The 17,201-nt window shown below is 40.6% G+C and overlaps 1 protein-coding gene and 1 long non-coding RNA gene across 7 annotated transcripts in view; one reads left to right on the top strand and one right to left on the bottom strand.

Moving 5' to 3' along the window:
- sorl1 (sortilin-related receptor, L(DLR class) A repeats containing) overlaps positions 1-17,201 on the bottom strand; it is a 195,780-nt gene that overhangs the window by 62,817 nt on the left and 115,762 nt on the right. For all 6 annotated transcript variants that reach the window (XR_003593165.1, XM_027999187.1, XM_027999185.1 and 3 more), the window contains 5 exons: positions 13,256-13,366; positions 12,908-13,039; positions 894-1,025; positions 663-797; positions 420-572 (listed from right to left, as the gene is read on the bottom strand). Coding sequence is in view for 5 of the 6 variants with exons in the window: in XM_027999187.1 (XP_027854988.1) it covers positions 420-572; positions 663-797; positions 894-1,025; positions 12,908-13,039; positions 13,256-13,366 (663 nt within the window). In the remaining variant the exon portion in view is untranslated. The remainder of the gene's footprint in view (positions 1-419; positions 573-662; positions 798-893; positions 1,026-12,907; positions 13,040-13,255; positions 13,367-17,201) is intronic.
- LOC114133356 (uncharacterized) lies at positions 100-16,562 on the top strand. Its single transcript, XR_003593170.1, has 4 exons — positions 100-111; positions 4,804-4,812; positions 16,261-16,263; positions 16,507-16,562. It is a non-coding gene; the product is annotated as an uncharacterized LOC114133356 (long non-coding RNA).

The following is a 17,201-nucleotide window of genomic DNA, read 5'->3' as shown; positions in this document are numbered from 1 at the left end:
CGGCCCTTGCTAAGTCCGGTGGTGCCCTGACCACCGGACTTAGCAAGTTTTCTGGGGGAAACCCTGGTGACAGTTCGAACAAATATGTAAAAAACATATTTTTTAATGAAAGTTACAAACTACAACTTAAAATATCTTAACTTATATTTATAACTTTGAGAAATATTTAGCATTAAAAGTTTTTGTGTACACCTTTTTAAATCACATAGGAGGTTTTCTAATGTTTGAATTTTATAATAATGGCTGGAAATTAGATTAGATTTTAGGGTAAAGGAGTTATGATTAAAAACGTGTATTAGATTAAATATCTTAAATTTTTTTTCTCATGACTATTCCAGCTTTCCGAGTTCCAGTTAGTGTCCTTTGGTGGTCCCGCTCTGATCTAAAAGACGTCCTGAACTGAAGGAGAGGACTCCAACCTGTGGGACATCCAAGCTCATCAGTGCCATCAGGACAGTCGGCGTAGCCATCGCAGACCCAGGTGTTGATGATGCAGGCTCCGGAGCCACACTGAAAACGGTTGGGCGCACATGTGACGGGACCAATTGTGACAGCATGGGGAGTAACGCCCCCTGATGGTAAGAAATCAAAGTAAATCAGTGAATAAGCAAAGGAAAATTCATAGGTATTCAAGTTTTACACTCTTCTGCAGCTGGTTGTACCTGTACATTGTGCCTCATCTGACCAATCACCACAGTCATTTTCTCCATCACATTTCCACCAGGTAGGGATGCAGCGCCCATTTCCGCATTCAAACTGGAAGTATCTGGAGCAGCCTGGCACCTCAGGAGTGTGAGCTGGAACGTTGAGAGTTAGTGTAGGTGCTGGGGTGATTACTTTTAATCTGGATCTGCCTGGATCGATAGTGATCTGCAGTGCAGCGATTTCCTCACCACAGTTGGCTTCATCAGAATAATCCCCACAGTCGTCCATGCCATCACATTTCCACTCCAGGCTCACACATACTTCGTTGGCACACTGAAATGTGTAGGCATCACACACTTTGCCAAACTCGGATGGTGTAGCTAAAAAAACAACACATGCTCAAATTTTATGAAATTTGAAAGGGAGGAAAGAGAAATATTACTTTTTCTCATCTTTTGTTGAGGGGGCAAAAAACAAAAAAATTAAGAAAGAGGTGCAACTACTAAGACAGGTTCTGCAGGTTTCACCGACTTAAATTTAAGATGTTCAAAGATAATTTTAAGACGATTATGAATAACATTTAAGACTTATATCACGACATAGGTGTACTATATATATATAAAATATACACACACGGTGTACCACAAAAGTGAGTACACCCCTCACATTTCTGCATATATTTAAGCATATCTTTTCATGGGACAACACTGACAAAATGACACTTTGACACAATGAAAAGTAGCCTGTGTGCAGGGAGCTTATATAACAGTGTAAATTTATTCTTCCCTCAAAATAACTTATATACAGTCATTAATGTCTAAACCACCGGCAACAAAAGTGAATACACCCCTAAGAGGCTACACCCCAAATGTCCAAATTGAGCACTGCTTGTCATTTTCCCTCCAAAATGTCTGTCACGAATTGCGGTTAGAGGTGGTGAGGCAGACGCAGCAGACCCAGGTTGTAGAGAATGAATGATGAATTTAATGAAGATGACAGAGATACAAAAGTCCAAAGTCCAGGCAGCACACTGGGAGCACTAAGAGGGAATGAGGAGTCACACGGAGGTGACGAAAGCCCACTTACTGGGCAGGAGAACCCACTTACTGGGGGGAGAACCCACTTACTGGGGCGGGCCATGCCACCAGCCATGCCGCCTGTCGGCCAGGTGCCAGCCTGGCCACTTGGAACCCCATGACCATGAAGACAGTGGCTAGAGGCGAGGAGGCAGCGGTGGCTGAAGACGGGCTGGCAGCAGCTGCTGGATGTGGTGCTGGTGACGTGACTGGAGCTGTGGCGAGCACTGGAGACGTGACGAGTGCTAGAGACATGACTAGAGCTATGGCGGGCGCTGGAGAGGTGACTGGAGCTGTAGCGGGTGCTGGAGATGTGACCTGAGCTGTGAAGGGCATTGAAGATGAAGGAGAGGCTGGAGCTGGGGTGGTGGAGCGGAAAAATGGGATATCTGGCTTAGGAGGCCATGACAGCTAGAGCTGTCTGGCGTTCCCACTTTGCCTTCTCCTGCTGCAGCTCCACCAACCCCAGGGACGAGAGATGGGCAGACCAGCCCTCCAGCACCAAGAGGAGTCTTGATGGCAACCCCAAGGTGTCTAAGGGCGAAGTATGGTTCTGCCACAATCTCCACATAGTCTTTAATTGTGGATCTTAATTCATTCCAGTGAGCAGGCTCCATGTTGATGTTTTTTTTTTCTTTAGCGTACCTCACCGTAGTCACTTTTGGTTGAGTCCTTCTGTCACGAATTGCGGTTAGAGGTGGTGAGGCAGACGCAGCGAACCCAGTTTTATAGAGGATGAATGATGAATTTAATGAAGATGACAGAGATACAAAAGTCCACAGTCCAGGCAGCACAGAATGAGCGGAAGGCTAAAAGTTCAAAACTGGCAGCAAATGGTAACAAAATAACTGACGACAGACTTGACAGTGGACAAGATGAGGACTCGACAAGGAACAAGGAACACAGGTGGGATTAAATACACAGAGGGTAATCAGGGAAACGAGACACAGCTGGGAACAACCAAGGGGTAGACAGGACAACATGGAGACTCAATAGACACAAAAACCTAAATGAATACACAGAAAAACTCAAATCCTCAAAATGTCATGTGACTAGTTAGTGTTACTAGGCCTAACGTGTGCATAGGGAGCAGGTGTGTTAGATTTTGTAGTACAGCTCTCACACTCTCTCTGACAGTTCCAACATGGCACTTCATGACAAAGAACTCTCTGAGGATCTTAAAAGATTAATTGTTGTGCTCAGTGACGTGCGGTGAGGTTCATAGCTGGTGAGGCACTGACGTCATCAGAATCAGATTTGCAAATAGATGCATAGATTGACAGCAGTTTACAGGTTATGTTTCACTATCTCTATTATAATCTATCGCTGCACTTGACTTGCTTCCCGAATCGTTTAGCCTAGCTCGCTGTCACTTACTCGGCAGTTGAGGAGTGAACAAGACGAACGTCTGGGATCTTGAGCGCCCCATGCCATGAGGCAAGAGAACTGCCTGCCTCACCTCGAACCTGTTCTCTGCCATTTATAATCGCTCATTACACGAAACACGTTACACAAACACAGTTGGTGACAAAAAGCACTGTACATTATATACATAAGCTAAATTATTGGAAATAAGTTCATATATTAAATTTGTTTAAACCATTTTATTGACGCCGTACAGCAACATGCTCTCTCCGCTTAGCAGCCAGCGCAGAGCCAGGGGTTGCGCAATCCAAGGTGAGGCAGAGCTCGCTGCTGCCTCACCGGCATCGCTTCCAAGCATTTGAATGGGAAAATAAGAAAATTCAGCGATTTTGAACAAATAAAAATCGAAATTGTTGAAGCTACATGAAAAATAAATATTTTTTAGTACAAACCACCGGATGAATATAACAATTTAAATTACTTTATGATTATATATTTTCTTTCTTTCATCCGACCAATAAAAGAAAAGTGTTTTTAATACAAAAAAAGTCCACCTTCAAATAATTATGTACAGTTATGCACTCAATACTTGGTCGGGAATCCTTTTGCAGAAAAGACTGCTTCAATGCGGCGTGGCATGGAGGCAATCAGCCTGTGGCACTGCTGAGGTGTTATGAAGGCCCAGGATGCTTCGATAGCGGCCTTTAGCTCATCCAGAGTGTTGGGTCTTGCATCTCTCAACTTTCTCTTCACAATATCCCACAGATTCTCTAATGGGTTCAGGTCAGGAGAGTTGGCAGGCCAATTGAGCACAGTGATACCATGGTCAGTAAACCATTTACCAGTGGTTTTGGCACTGTGAGCAGGTGCCAGGTCATGCTGAAAAATGAAATCTTCATCTCCATAAAGCTTTTCAGCAGATGGAAGCATGGAGTGCTCCAAAATCTCCTGATAGCTAGCTGCACTGACCCTGCCCTTGATAAAACACAGTGGACCAACACCAGCAGCTGACATGGCACCCCAGACTATCACTGACTGTGGGTACTTGACACTGGACATCTGGCATTTCCTTCTCCCCAGTCTTCCTCCAGACTCTGGCACCTTGATTTCTAAATGACATGCAAAATTTGCTTTCATCCGAAAAAAGTACTTTGGACCACTGAACAACAGTCTAGTGCTGCTTCTCTGTAGCCCAGGTCAGGCGCCTCTGCCGCTGTTTCTGGTTTAAAAGTGGCTTGACCTGGGGAATGCGGCACCTGTAGCCCATTTCCTGCACACGCCTGTGCACGGTGGCTCTGGATGTTTCTACTCCAGACTCAGTCCACTGCTTCCGCAGGTGACCCAAGGTCTGGAATCCACAATCTTCCTCAGGGTCCGGTCACCTCTTCTTGTTGTGCAGCGTTTTCTGCCACACTTTTTCCTTCCCACAGACTTCCCACTGAGGTGCCTTGATACAGCACTCTAGGAACAGCCTATTCGTTCAGAAATATCTTTGTGTCATACCCTCTTGCTTGAGGGTGTCAATGATGGCCTTCTGGACAGCAGTCAGGTCGGCAGTCTTACCCATGATTGGAGTTTTGAGTGATGAACTAGGCTGGGAGTTTTAAAGGCCTCAGGAATCTTTTGCAGGTGTTTAGAGTTCATTCGTTGCTTCAGACGATTAGGTTCATAGCTCGTTTAGAGACCCCTTTCATGATATGCTAATTTTGTGAGATAGGAATTTTGGGTTTTCATGAGCTGTATGCCAAAATCATCTGTATTAAGACAATAAAAGACCTGAAATATTTCAGTTAGTGTGCAATGAATCTAAAATATATGAATGTTCAATTTTTATCATTACATTATGGAAAATAATGAACTTTATCACAATATGCTAATATTTTGAGAAGGACCTGTATATATACTGCTCAAAAAAATAAAGGGAACACTCAAATAACACATCCTAGATCTGAATGAAAGAAATATTCTCATTGAATACTTTGTTCTGTACAAAGTTCCATTTGCACAACAGCAGGTGACATTGATTGTCAATCAGTGTTGCTTCCTAAGTGGACAGTTTGATTTCACAGAAGTTTGATTTACTTGGAGTTATGTTGTGTTGTTTAAGTGTTCCCTTTATTTTTTTGAGCAGTGTATATATACATTTTTTGTTTTTCTTCTCAGGGGACCAAAACTGTGAAATTGGGCATGTCTCTTCTTCCTCAGCCTTGCTTTTGAAATGTAGAAATGAAATGAATTTTTATTATTATTATTTTTAATTATCCAGCAAGAACAGAACATTGTTCATTGTTCACTAGCAGTAAATATTATGCTAGTATCAGTATTTTTTTTTTAACTTTATTTTTGTTATTTTTGCAGTTTTAGAGACACACATACATACATTGAACAGTTAGACCCCCCGCTAACAAAAAATTACAGAGCAGCTAGTTTGACAAGAGCAGTTGAGTGATAACAAGGAAAAAACAGAAATAACAAAAGTAACAAAAAAACGCACCATACATTTCCAGGAAAATTCCTTCCACAGGCCTGAACTTGACGTGTGAATCACAGAATTGCATATATTTAACCAAACCTCTTCATTTATTGTTATTTTGGCTTCTTTTTCCCATTTAGTCTTAATATATGTTGTATTACATTTCTTCTCCGTTCGTAGACATGCATATAGTTTGGATATTGTTTTTTTGAGAGGTCTTCCATTGCTCGAATCTAATAGGATTTTAAGTATACCATTCTCGTCCTCCTCCAAATATTTTATACTTTTATTGTAGTAGTGTCTTAACTTGAGGTATCTAAAAAAGTCACATTTTTCCAGGTTATAGTTATCTTGAAGTTGTTTAAAACTTTTTAATTCATTATTCTTTGTAATCTTCCAATAACTTGTTATGCCTTTTTGTGACCACTGTGTAAATCTCTTATCCATTCTTGCAGGGAGAAAATCTCTATCATAAACTGGCCATCTTAAAATTCGAGCATTTCTTTCAGTCTTTACTTGCTTGTCTTCTAATTGTTTGTCAGGTACTTTTATAGGCAAGGCCTGAAAAAGATAAAGAAGCCTTGGTAAAAGGTTCATCTTTATTATATTTATTCGATTATGTAGATTCATGGGTAATAGAGACCAACGTTGTAGATCCGCCCTAATCTCTACTGTCAGTGGGATATAGTTGCATTCAAAAAGATTAGATAACTCTACAGGAATTTTAATTCCCAGATATTTTATAAATATATTGTGCCAGTTGAACCTAGACATTTTCTGAATTTTTACTGACGGTTGATAGTTAAATGAGAGAACCTGTGTTTTCTGTAGATTGGATTTATACCCTGAATAAGTGCCGAATGTCTTGAGTAAAGACAGAAGATTAGGTAGGCTGACTTCCGGGTTAGTTAGCAATACGAGCACATCATCGGCATAGAGGCAAATCTTGTGCATTGTGCCTTTAATGGCTACACCCATAATATCCTTGTGTTCTCTGATGGCCTGTGCTAGAGGCTCAATAAAAAGCGCAAACAATGTGGGGCTGAGGGGGCAGCCTTGGCGACAGCCCCTTCCTAATTGTATTTTATCTGATAAATCCCCATTAACCTTAATCCTGGCAGAGGTTGACTCATACAGAGATCGAAAGCAACCTATAATTTGATTATTAAAGCCAAATCTTTCCAAAGCCAAATAAAGATAGTCCCAACTCACTGAATCAAACGCCTTTTCTGCATCTAAACTAACAGCTATCGATTCTGTGTTTTTCATTTGGTCTATGAGGTGAAGAGCCCGTCTCACATTGTCATGGGTTTGTCTGTTGTGAACAGAACCGGTCTGGTCTGTGTCTGTAATTTCTGGAATTATAAATTCGAGCCTTTTAGCCAATATTGTTGCAAATATCCTGTAATCAATGTTTAAAACTGATATTGGTCTGTATAAACCACATTCTGTTTTAGCTTTACCTGGCTTAGGAATCACTGAATTCACCTCTCTTCTCCAAGATGGTGGTGTTTCCCCTCCAGAAAGTGCATGATTAAAGCAATTCTTAAGCAGAGGAGTAAATAATTTTCGGAAGTGTCTATACCACTCCGCCGGGTAGCCATCCTCACCTGCCATCTTATTCCCTTTCATTTTTGAAATTGCTTTATTAATCTCCTCCTCAGTTATTTGTTGTGTTAGCCTATTATTTTGATCTGTTCCTATCGATGGTAAATCCAGTGAGGCAAGAAATGCTCTCACTGAGGACGGGTCCACTGCGTGAGGCTGTGTGTATAGCTGAGTGTAGTATAATTCAAAAGATTTTTTAATGTCTTTTAGAGAGTAGTGTGTCATTTTATCTATTGGATTTTTAATTTTTTGTATAAATCTATCAGTTTGTTGTTTATGTATTCTCCAGGCCAGAAATTTCTTTGATTTGGGTCCATTTTCATAATAATTCTGTTTAATAAATTTAGTTTTTTTCTCTAACTGGTCTTCATATAAGCAGTTTAGAGCTTGTTTTGTTTCTCTTATTTGTAGCAGGGTGTGGTCATTGTTATTTTCCATGTGCTGTATTTCTAAAGATTTTAATTTTATAGTAAGATCTTTTAAACATTTCTCTTTTTTTTTCTTATGGGAGGATCACATAATTAACTTCCCTCTCAGAACAGTCTTTGCTGCGTCCCATAAGATACAGGGAGAAATATCCTCTGTGTTGTTGTGGTCCATATAGTCTTTGAATTCTTTTTCTACGAAGCTGCCAAATTTAGTATCATTCAATAAACTATTATTAAGCCTCCACAGGGTTTCTTTACGATCATTATCCAGGTGAAGTGTCATATACAACCCCGCATGATCAGATATATCCCTCACCCCGATGTCACAGTTTATTATTCTATGTTTATCAGCACTTTGTATGAAGAAATAATCTAATCTTGAATGCATCTGATGAGAGTAAGAAAAAAAGGTGTATTTTTTATCCTGAGGATGCAAGTTCCTCCATACATCCACCAACCCCAATTCTTTAAGCATTCTTTTAATGTATATTGCTTCTGTCTGAGCCTTTGTAATTTTGCTGGTTGAGTCCAGAAAAGGATTTAAGTGAATGTTCCAGTCTCCCCCGCATATCAATATCCCAGATACTTCTGTTGCAATTATGTCAAATATTTTCTTAATAAGTTGTGTATTATTTCCGGGTGGTCTATACACATTCAGTAAGGTTACTTCTTTATGATCTATGTATCCTTTGACCAGTATATACTGTCCTTCTTTGTCTTTAATTTGTGAGGAGAACTGAAAGTTCAGCCTGTTGGACAATAAAATCGCTACTCCTCTAGAGCTGCTTTTTGCATATGAAGAAAAGTGCACATTTTTAAACCCCATTTTACATAATTTTTCATGTTCAGCAGTAGAAAGATGTGTTTCTTGCCAAAAAATTATATCTTGTTTTTCTTGTTTCATCTTTGCAAGAGCTTTGCCTCTTTTAATGGGATTATGTAAGCCGTTAACATTAAGAGTAATTACCTTATATTGTTGTTTCACTTCTGTCATTAGTATACAAAAAAAGAAATACCTATTATTTTCCAGGTGCTCTGGTGAACAAAGGGGGGTCTGCAAAACAACAAAACACATAACATACGTGACTTCCAAGAGTGAAGTACCATTCCACCTTCAGAGTAGTGAGGAGAGTCCCTGGAATCCCACGGGGCTCCTCGCGGTGCTGCCTGTCGTCTCTTGTCCATCACGGCAGCGCCCATGGAGAAAGCATGTCTGTTCCCAGATCTGCGGTCGTCCGTAATACTGGTACTTTACAGAGGAATTCACAAGAAGGTTACAGGGTGTTGTCGTTGCGCTTGAAGGCCCTAAGTTTTTCCTGGATGTGTTTCACTCGCGTTTCCCGGGTCCACCGCTGGGTTCCGCTCGCTCCTTCCGGGGAGAAGGCTCTCGGTTTGGGCTGGGAGGCGTCCTCCGTTGGTTTACCCGCTGCTTCAAACATGTTCCTCTTCCTCATGTCGTCAGACGCGTCCTGTGCACTGTTGTAAATCACAGGGCCGTTCTGGTAAAACACACTAAGTCTGGATGGGTACATGGTCTGGAAGCGAAGTCCCTTCTCTTTTAAGATCTTCCTGATGGGATTATATGCTTTACGTTTAGCGAAGATATCACTGGGGAAATCTTGATCAAAGAACACGCAGTTTCCTTTCAGCTGTATCACTTTCTTCCCCCACGCAGAACGAAGCACTAGTTCCTTCGTAGTATACTCCAGAAAATGTATCACAATGGATCTGGGGTTGGAGCCGGACAGCAGTTTGGGTCCGAGTGACCGGTGACAGCGCTGTATGCCCAGTGTGGTGTCCGTGAGGGAGAGTTCAGTTTTAATGAAATTCTCTATGAATTTTTGCAAGTTGTCGCCTTCTTCTCCCTCTGTGACCCCATGAATACGAATGTTATTCCTACGTGAACGGGCTTCCAGGTCTGTTAGACGTGTTTGTAGGTCTTCTTGTAGCTGGAGCGTGTGGCTCAGCACGTCTTTGACGTCCATGTTGAATTCCTCTACTTCGGTTATTCGCTGCTCAGCCTCCTCAACTCTGTTCTTTACATCTTTCAGGTCTGCAACAATGTCGTCAAGCCGCTTCCCCATCTCTTTTCTAAACTCAGACATTTCTTTTGTTATGAGTCCTGACTGGTCAGTGATTTGTTTTTTAAGGTTCGTCTGAACTTCTTTCAGCTCTGCAAGAATGTTAGCTCCCATAGCTTCCATAGCTTTGTCCGCTGCTAGCTTGCTATCTTCAGAGACCTCCTTCGATAAAACAACAGTTTCTTTCGCGTTTTCTTGCTGAATTCCTCTTGTCTTCCTCTTGTTACTCCCTGACATGACATGTAAATACTGAAAAACGGTGTTTTATGAATTATTTGTTGGGGGGGTAACTCGACCGTCTGGGAGCTCGAAATTTATGCTGTTGCTCGCTTCTCCGCCATCCGGATGTCTCGCTAGTATCAGTATTGAACCAAAGAAAGCAAGGTAGTTGCAAGCATTAAAAATCATGATGCTTTTGATGAGTCAGATAGACTCAAGAAATTGTAACAGCAGCTGCGTAGGGGGGGTCCAATTTAATTTTTGGTTAAGGGGCCCAAGATTCTTGGCGGCACCTCTGTGCATAACATACATTCACGCATGCACCTAATTGTGTCGTGTTCTGTGTTTTCTGTGTGTTAATTTCGAGTTTTCTGTGTCCTTGAGTCTCTTCGTTGTCCTGTCCTCCCCTTGATTGTTCCCAGGTGTGTCTCGTTCTGTGATTACCCGCTGTGTATTTAAACCCACCTGTGTTCCTTGTTCCTCATCGGGCCCTTGTCAGTGTCTTGCCAATTCGTTGTCAATGTGTGTGCTGCCTGTTGCTGGACTTATTTATCATTAAAATCATCATAATTCATCTGACCTGGGTCCGCTGCGTCTGCCTCACCACCAACACCGCACCGTTTCATGACAAAGTGTACACAAACTGAATTAGAATATGGATATTTAAAACTACACAAGTAGACTGACAGTGGTTGGAACACTGTCAGTAGTTCTAACCCCTGACAGTGGTTTGAACTACAAGGAATTAGTTTGGCCACCAGGCTGGGGGTGCAGGTACATTCACAACAGAATTAGTTCCTGTGTGATTTTCAAGCTTGAGGGAGGGCATCTACTTTCTCAAAATAAGATAGTAGAGGGACCCACGTTTTATAAAAGTTTTGGATCGATCCTCTAAAGCAAAATTTGATCTTCTCTAGCTTAAAGAACACAGTCAGGTCTTTCAACCAAAGAAAAGCCTTGGGTGGGTGTTCTGATTTCTACACTAAGATTCTTCTCCAGTCTTGGAGAGTTGAAAGAGTTAGTACGTTTTTAAAATCATGTGTTATTAATATACAACTGGGTACTCCAAATATTGCCAATTCAGCACTGGGTTGGACGTCTATTCCAAAAGCTTCAGATAAGATCCGAAATATCGTAGACCAGAAGTTGCACAGTCTGTTACAGGACCAGAACATGTGAGTAAAATCTGCCTGTTGACATGTATGACATGTTTCGCTGACTGTAGAATATATCCTTGAAAATCTGGCCTAATGAATTCTATGAAGAACCTTGAATTTAATTAGTCCAAGTTGAGCACATGAAGTTGACCCGTTTACTCTATATAATCCGTGATTAAAAGTCTCAGAGATGTTTATTCCAAGTACTTCTGACCATTCTGCTCTGATCTCATTGAGCTTTTCTGTATTGAGATGAGATCTACACTAAGATTCTTCTCCGGTTGTGTGGGAATTTGCTAAATGATCTCCACTCCTCCCTTTGGAAGTAAATTGGGAAAGCAAGGACTGATGTTACAAACAAAATTTTTAATCTGGAAATAGTGGAGGAGGGTGGAACGCTGTAAATTAAATTTAGACATGATGGCATCAAAGGTAGCGAAAATTTCATATATATAAAGATCACTACATTGCCATTGGGCAAAGACAGGATCTAATATGGCTGGCAGGAAAACATGGTTATCATATGTGGGACTATAGATAAAGAAGTTTGTCATATTGAAGTGTTGTCTAAATTGTGGACAGATTTGTGGAGATTACAACTGGGTAGGAAGAGTATTGCTTAGAGAAGAGAGGAAGCTTTGAGATAACTAAAACAAGGGATGAGATGGTTTACATCAGTGGTTCCCAAAGTCGGTCCTCAAGGGCCGGGATAATGTATGTTTTAGTTCTCTCCCTGGTGATAGTAACAACCTTTTCAGCAGGTCAAAGTTCTTTTTAGGCCTTCTAATGAGGCATCATTTGATCCAGGTGTGTTAAACAAGGGAGGGAACTAAAAGATGCAGGATGCCGACCCTCGAGGACCAACTTTGGACACCACTGGTTTACATACATTCAGTTGTAATTGGCACCAGTCATCATCTGGTGGGTGAAGCAAATAGGCTACTGTTTGTAGGTTGCTGCCCAGTAGTAATACATCAGGTTGGGTAAAGCTATACCCTTCTGTTCTTTGTGTCTCTGAAGGAACTGTTTACTGATATGGTGTGTTTATTACTCCACATTAACGAGGACAACTGTTCAATCAATAAGTCTGAAGAATGATTTTGGAAGAAAAACGTAATACTCTGAAAGAGATACATAAATCTTGGCAATATATTTATTTTGCTACATGCTACTTTGCCATCTAGGGATAAATTTAGGACACTGCATTCTGGAAGTCGTGTTTGAGATTATTAAGGAGAGGAGTGACATTTTTTTCCAACAGATCAGAAGATGAACAGGTCACATTGATTCTCAAATATTTAAATCCTGTTCTAGAGAGAGGGAACAGCAAGACAGTTTCTGTAATTTGGAGCCCGGTGTTATTTACTGGAAAACATTCACTCTTTAGGAAGTTCTACTTATATCATGAAAATTTACCAAAACGGTCTAGCAAATTCATAATGCTGAAGATACAAAATGCTGGGTTAGAGATGTAGAACAATAAGTTGTCTGTGTATAAGTACAGTCAATGTTCTAGCTGTTTTCTATAAATTCCATTAAAGCTTTGCGAAGTCTTATGATAACTGAAAAGTGGCTTGATAGCTAAAGCAAAGAGAAGTGGGCTGAGAGGACCACCCTGCCCCTGGATAAAGAGAAGAGACTGTTCTCTCCTATCTTAGTGGAAAAATAGCATGGCTATCTCTGGACTGCTCTACAGCCTCTCACATGTTCTGTATTTTTGTTGCCATCACATGAAAGGTCAGCTTGCTTTGCATTTCCACAGTCACAACCCAGTGGTATTCCTGGCTTTTAGACTTTGACAGGTGAACGGTCTGAACATGAATCATTAACAACACATTTAGAGTCTGTTGCTCACCACATCCAGCATACGCAGCCTCCTCATCAGAGCCGTCCTCACAGTGCTTAATACCGTCACACACCAGAGACTGAAACAGGCACTGGGCACGGTTCTTGCAAACAAACTCCATGTACCGAGTACAAAGGGGATCTGTGGGGGAAACAAAAGGAACATTTAGGTCAGGAAGAATGAACTTCCATCTTACTGCCATGTTCTTTTCTTATCGGATCAAGTATCTCTGATTTATTTATTAACCATTTACTTTAGCCTAATCTGTTTAAAGCTGTTTATTTAGTGCAGGAGGGCAGGAACATCTATCAGTCACATCGTTTCTGTCAAACGTCAGACTATGACAGAAACACTCACCACAATTGAGCTCATCAGCACCGTCAGGACAGTCGTGGTTCCCGTTGCAGTGAGCTTTGGCTGGCAGGCAGGTGTCATTGGAGCACAGGAAACCTTTACACTGGGTACCCTCTAATGACAACACAATTGAAATGTATTATTCATTATTTCAAGAACAGGAAACTCTCCTTTGGGGACAGTTGGGACAACAAACCAAGCACTGAGCAGAGTGAAGGGTGACTTCACAGCCACATTTGCGGACACTTTGGAGCATGTCTGGTATAGGGGCGCATGGTGTGAAATTTCTGCGGTCGTCTAAGTCAGATGGGACAAGAAATCCACTCGTTCCAAGTCTTGCTGACTTTTGATCAATTGGAAAAATGTTCCCTGACTTCAAAATTTCGACTAAAGTGGCATCTTTAATTCCAGTTTCCAGTGTGGCAGCAAATCGATTCAGACTACAGATCCACATCAAAACACTGGGACATTTGCGCCTAGGCTTCATATCAACCCCTGTGAGGAATTATGTTTCTTTAGAGAACTTTACATCTAGGTAAGAGTTTAAACCGTTAGCTCTGGTTGCGCAGCTCAATGTGAACCGCAGGAATAACTTGTAGTCACACTTTCAGAGATGCGCATTGAACAAGTGGTGAGAACGATTTATCTTTGTGAACAAAGAATTATATATGGTGTTCATTGATGCATCTCAAAGCGCTGCCCAGCGTGTGGCTCTGTCTTTCCAGCGCTAATCACTCATCATGCAGGTGCAGCCTGGTGAGGAGTTTTCATGCTCTTGTCGTAGTCACACATCACGCTTGTTTTTATATTGCTTTATTTTTATGTTTAGCATTATTTTTCCAGTTACACGATATATCAAACCATATCAAATGCCTTGTCTACTTAGGTAGCCAGAGTTAATGTGCGTCCCTTAAAGTTGGGCAACCACAACAGTTTCTGTGTATTTAAAAACTCAACAGACATGAAATGGAAGAGCTACTAAAGCCACATTAGCAGCATTGAATCCAATCTCCCGTTTGTTGCGCATCTCTGCGCTCAGTGCAGCGGATTTAACAAAACAATCTATGAATATTGTTGAACTTTTGAATATTGAACTTTTACAAAGTAAACTTGCCAGCTCCTTATAATCTTAAATTTAAATGTTAAACAATTTAAAATATTTTAATTTATGTATGCTGAAGCTATTAAATCAAATTTAGCAGCAATGATCATCTCAATAAATAAATGTTACATTTATATATCTGTGGTCTGTGTTAAAATATTAGCATTTATGGCAGGGGTGCCCAAGGTCGGACCTCAAGGGCTGACATCCTGCATATTTTAGTTCTCTCCCTGCTGGTAATTACAACCTTTTCAACATGTCAATGTTCTTCTTTGACCTTCTACTGAGCCATTATTTGATCCAGGTGCATTAAACCAGAGCGAGCACTAAAACATTCAGGATGCCGGCCCTCGAGGACCGACTTTGGGCACCACTGATTTATGGGGTCCCTGAAGGCCTGGGGGTCTGATGGAGCCACTGGCTTAATTTGGATTAAACAGAAGTGCAAATAATTTATATTAATTTTAATGGTCTTTTTTATTTTGTTGTTTTTAAGACTGGTTGTGGGTTTAGACAGCATTTCACTGGCGATGCTTTCCCATAACATATATACTTACCCAGCAATATTTTTACATTTCCTGTCAACATCTTTTAATACAAAAACATGGTGGACCACCGAGGCGGTCCACCATTTCTGAGGGAAATCCTTTTGTATGTCAGGCCACTGCAGGTGAATCTTCCATAATATAAGTGTGAACATTTAATTTCTTTGTGCATACGTACTGGGACTACAGTCAGGGTTTTTTGTCACTGTGGAAGAAAATTTATTTTAAATAAGTGAATTTAAACATAAGAATTTGTCTTCCATCCATCCATCCATCCATCTATAAAGACATAAGCCAAAATGTTATGTTTCAAGCATCTCAAGGACAACATAAAAATGAATTTGGGAGACTGATTGACATTGTTATTCAGAAGCTGACTGCAGGACTTCTTTAGGTCAGACAGCCAGACCACCTAACTCACTAATACTGCCTTGCTAGACTGGTGTCAACTAGAAAGGGCAGAACAGCCAAGGAGGACAATATGTTGAGCCATAAGCAGATGTCTTTGAAAACTACTTCTTTTGCTTTACTTTGGTCTATGTATTACTATAGAAAGATTTACCAAAAGCTCTAAATGATTAATATGTGAGATTGCGTTAGCAGCAGTAAGAGCATCTCTTTTCGGTTTCAAATTAAAACAATGAGAACATTTTAAACATTTAGTTTTATTTCTGATACTGTGATATTTTTACTTTATACCAACCAGCCGACACTAAACAGAATGGATGCTTCTCCCACCTCCTTTTATTAAAATCTTGTTAACACAGTGAATTGGCCCCTAGCAGAGCTTAATCCTGCAGGCTAAGATATACACAAGAGCATGACCAGGAAAGAAAAAGTTCCCTTTTGGTATGGGTGCACCGATTGGATTTTCTGGCCAAGTCCATTTTCTTTCTTTTTGTAACTGTCAAGGCCACAATGCACCTTCAATATTCTAGCCTTATTTAATTGAAAAACATACTTCACAGGTATTACTTCACATAATACCTATGAAGTAACACAAACTTGTTTAACTACACATTATGCAGAGTTCTCAAATATAAAAATAGCATTGATGTCCCATCTACTAAATTACAAGAACCACTTGTTTTGTTCTTTCATTTTACACATTTTAAATCCAAATAAATCTCACTGGTAGCTGCAATTACAGTACGATTGATGATTTTTCACGTTGCCAATGTCTCCAATGCCACAGAAAAAGGTTGTTAGTATTGTAACTTTTTGCGTTTTTGGAAATAAGTTGCGTCAGACTGAAGGTCGGAAGGGTCTGAAATGATGCAAGTTTCGGCTGATCAACTAAAATTTTGGAAAATCGGGTGGGCGATCAATCAGTGCATCCTACTTTGTTTACATCAGATAAGATTGTTTATTCTGCTACGAGAAACAAAGTTGAACTATTGAAACATGAAAATACAGTTTTTTGCTTTGAAATATTTTTCCTACAATCTTTTACTCACACAAATGACACATAGAATCAGCCTGTGTATGTCAGTTTGCACGCGAGTTTCTGTCCAACAGTGACAGAAATTCAGCTTAAGAACTCCAGCTCTGCTGGAGTTCTTAAGCTGAATTTATGTGCTTCGGGCTATGTGCTTCGGGCACATTAGACCATATTTTCCGGACTACAGAGGGCACCTCACAATAAGACGCACCCACAAAGTTTTTTTTAAAAACTGGAAACGTACATATATAAGCTGCATCAGGCTATAAGCCACAGGTATCTCCGCTGCTCTAGGTTTTCCACAAGGATGAAGCAGAGGGCTGCGTCCTTAATAAATCTGCTATTAAGGATGCAGCCCAGCTGTGAAGATTTGAGTTTTTCTGTGTATTCATTCAGGTTCCCGTGCTCAATTGAGACTGTGTCCTCTCTACCCCTTGATTGTTACCAGCTATGTCTTGTTTCCCCTGATTACCTCCTTGTGTATTTAATCCCACCTGTGTTCCTTGTTGGGTCCTCGTCAAGTCTGTCGTCAGTTGTCTATTGAGTCTTACCAGTTGCTACTAGTAATGGCCAAATGAAGCCTCATGAAGCAATGAAGCTTCCCAGCCCATTGCTTTGCCCAAAGGTTCATTACTTGGTGGTTCATTAATTTCTCACTAGTGACATCTGCTGTTGAAACTGTGGCAGCCTTGTCACTCAGATAGTCATACTTGAAGAAAATTAGTAAATGCAATATTGTCACAAAGTTTTTGTCAAACTCATGTTCAGTAACAGAAGAGTCAATTAAATCATATTTATCTTTTTTAGTTATTAAAATTATTTGTAGCCAATCCTGGTATATGTTGACTGTCAGTGGCTGTT

The sequence above is a fragment of the Xiphophorus couchianus genome, chromosome 18, assembly GCF_001444195.1.
Source record: "Xiphophorus couchianus chromosome 18, X_couchianus-1.0, whole genome shotgun sequence".
Classification (NCBI taxonomy): domain Eukaryota; kingdom Metazoa; phylum Chordata; class Actinopteri; order Cyprinodontiformes; family Poeciliidae; genus Xiphophorus; species Xiphophorus couchianus.
The sequence above is the reverse complement of the archived record's forward strand: the minus strand, read 5'-3'. Positions and strand labels throughout refer to the sequence as shown.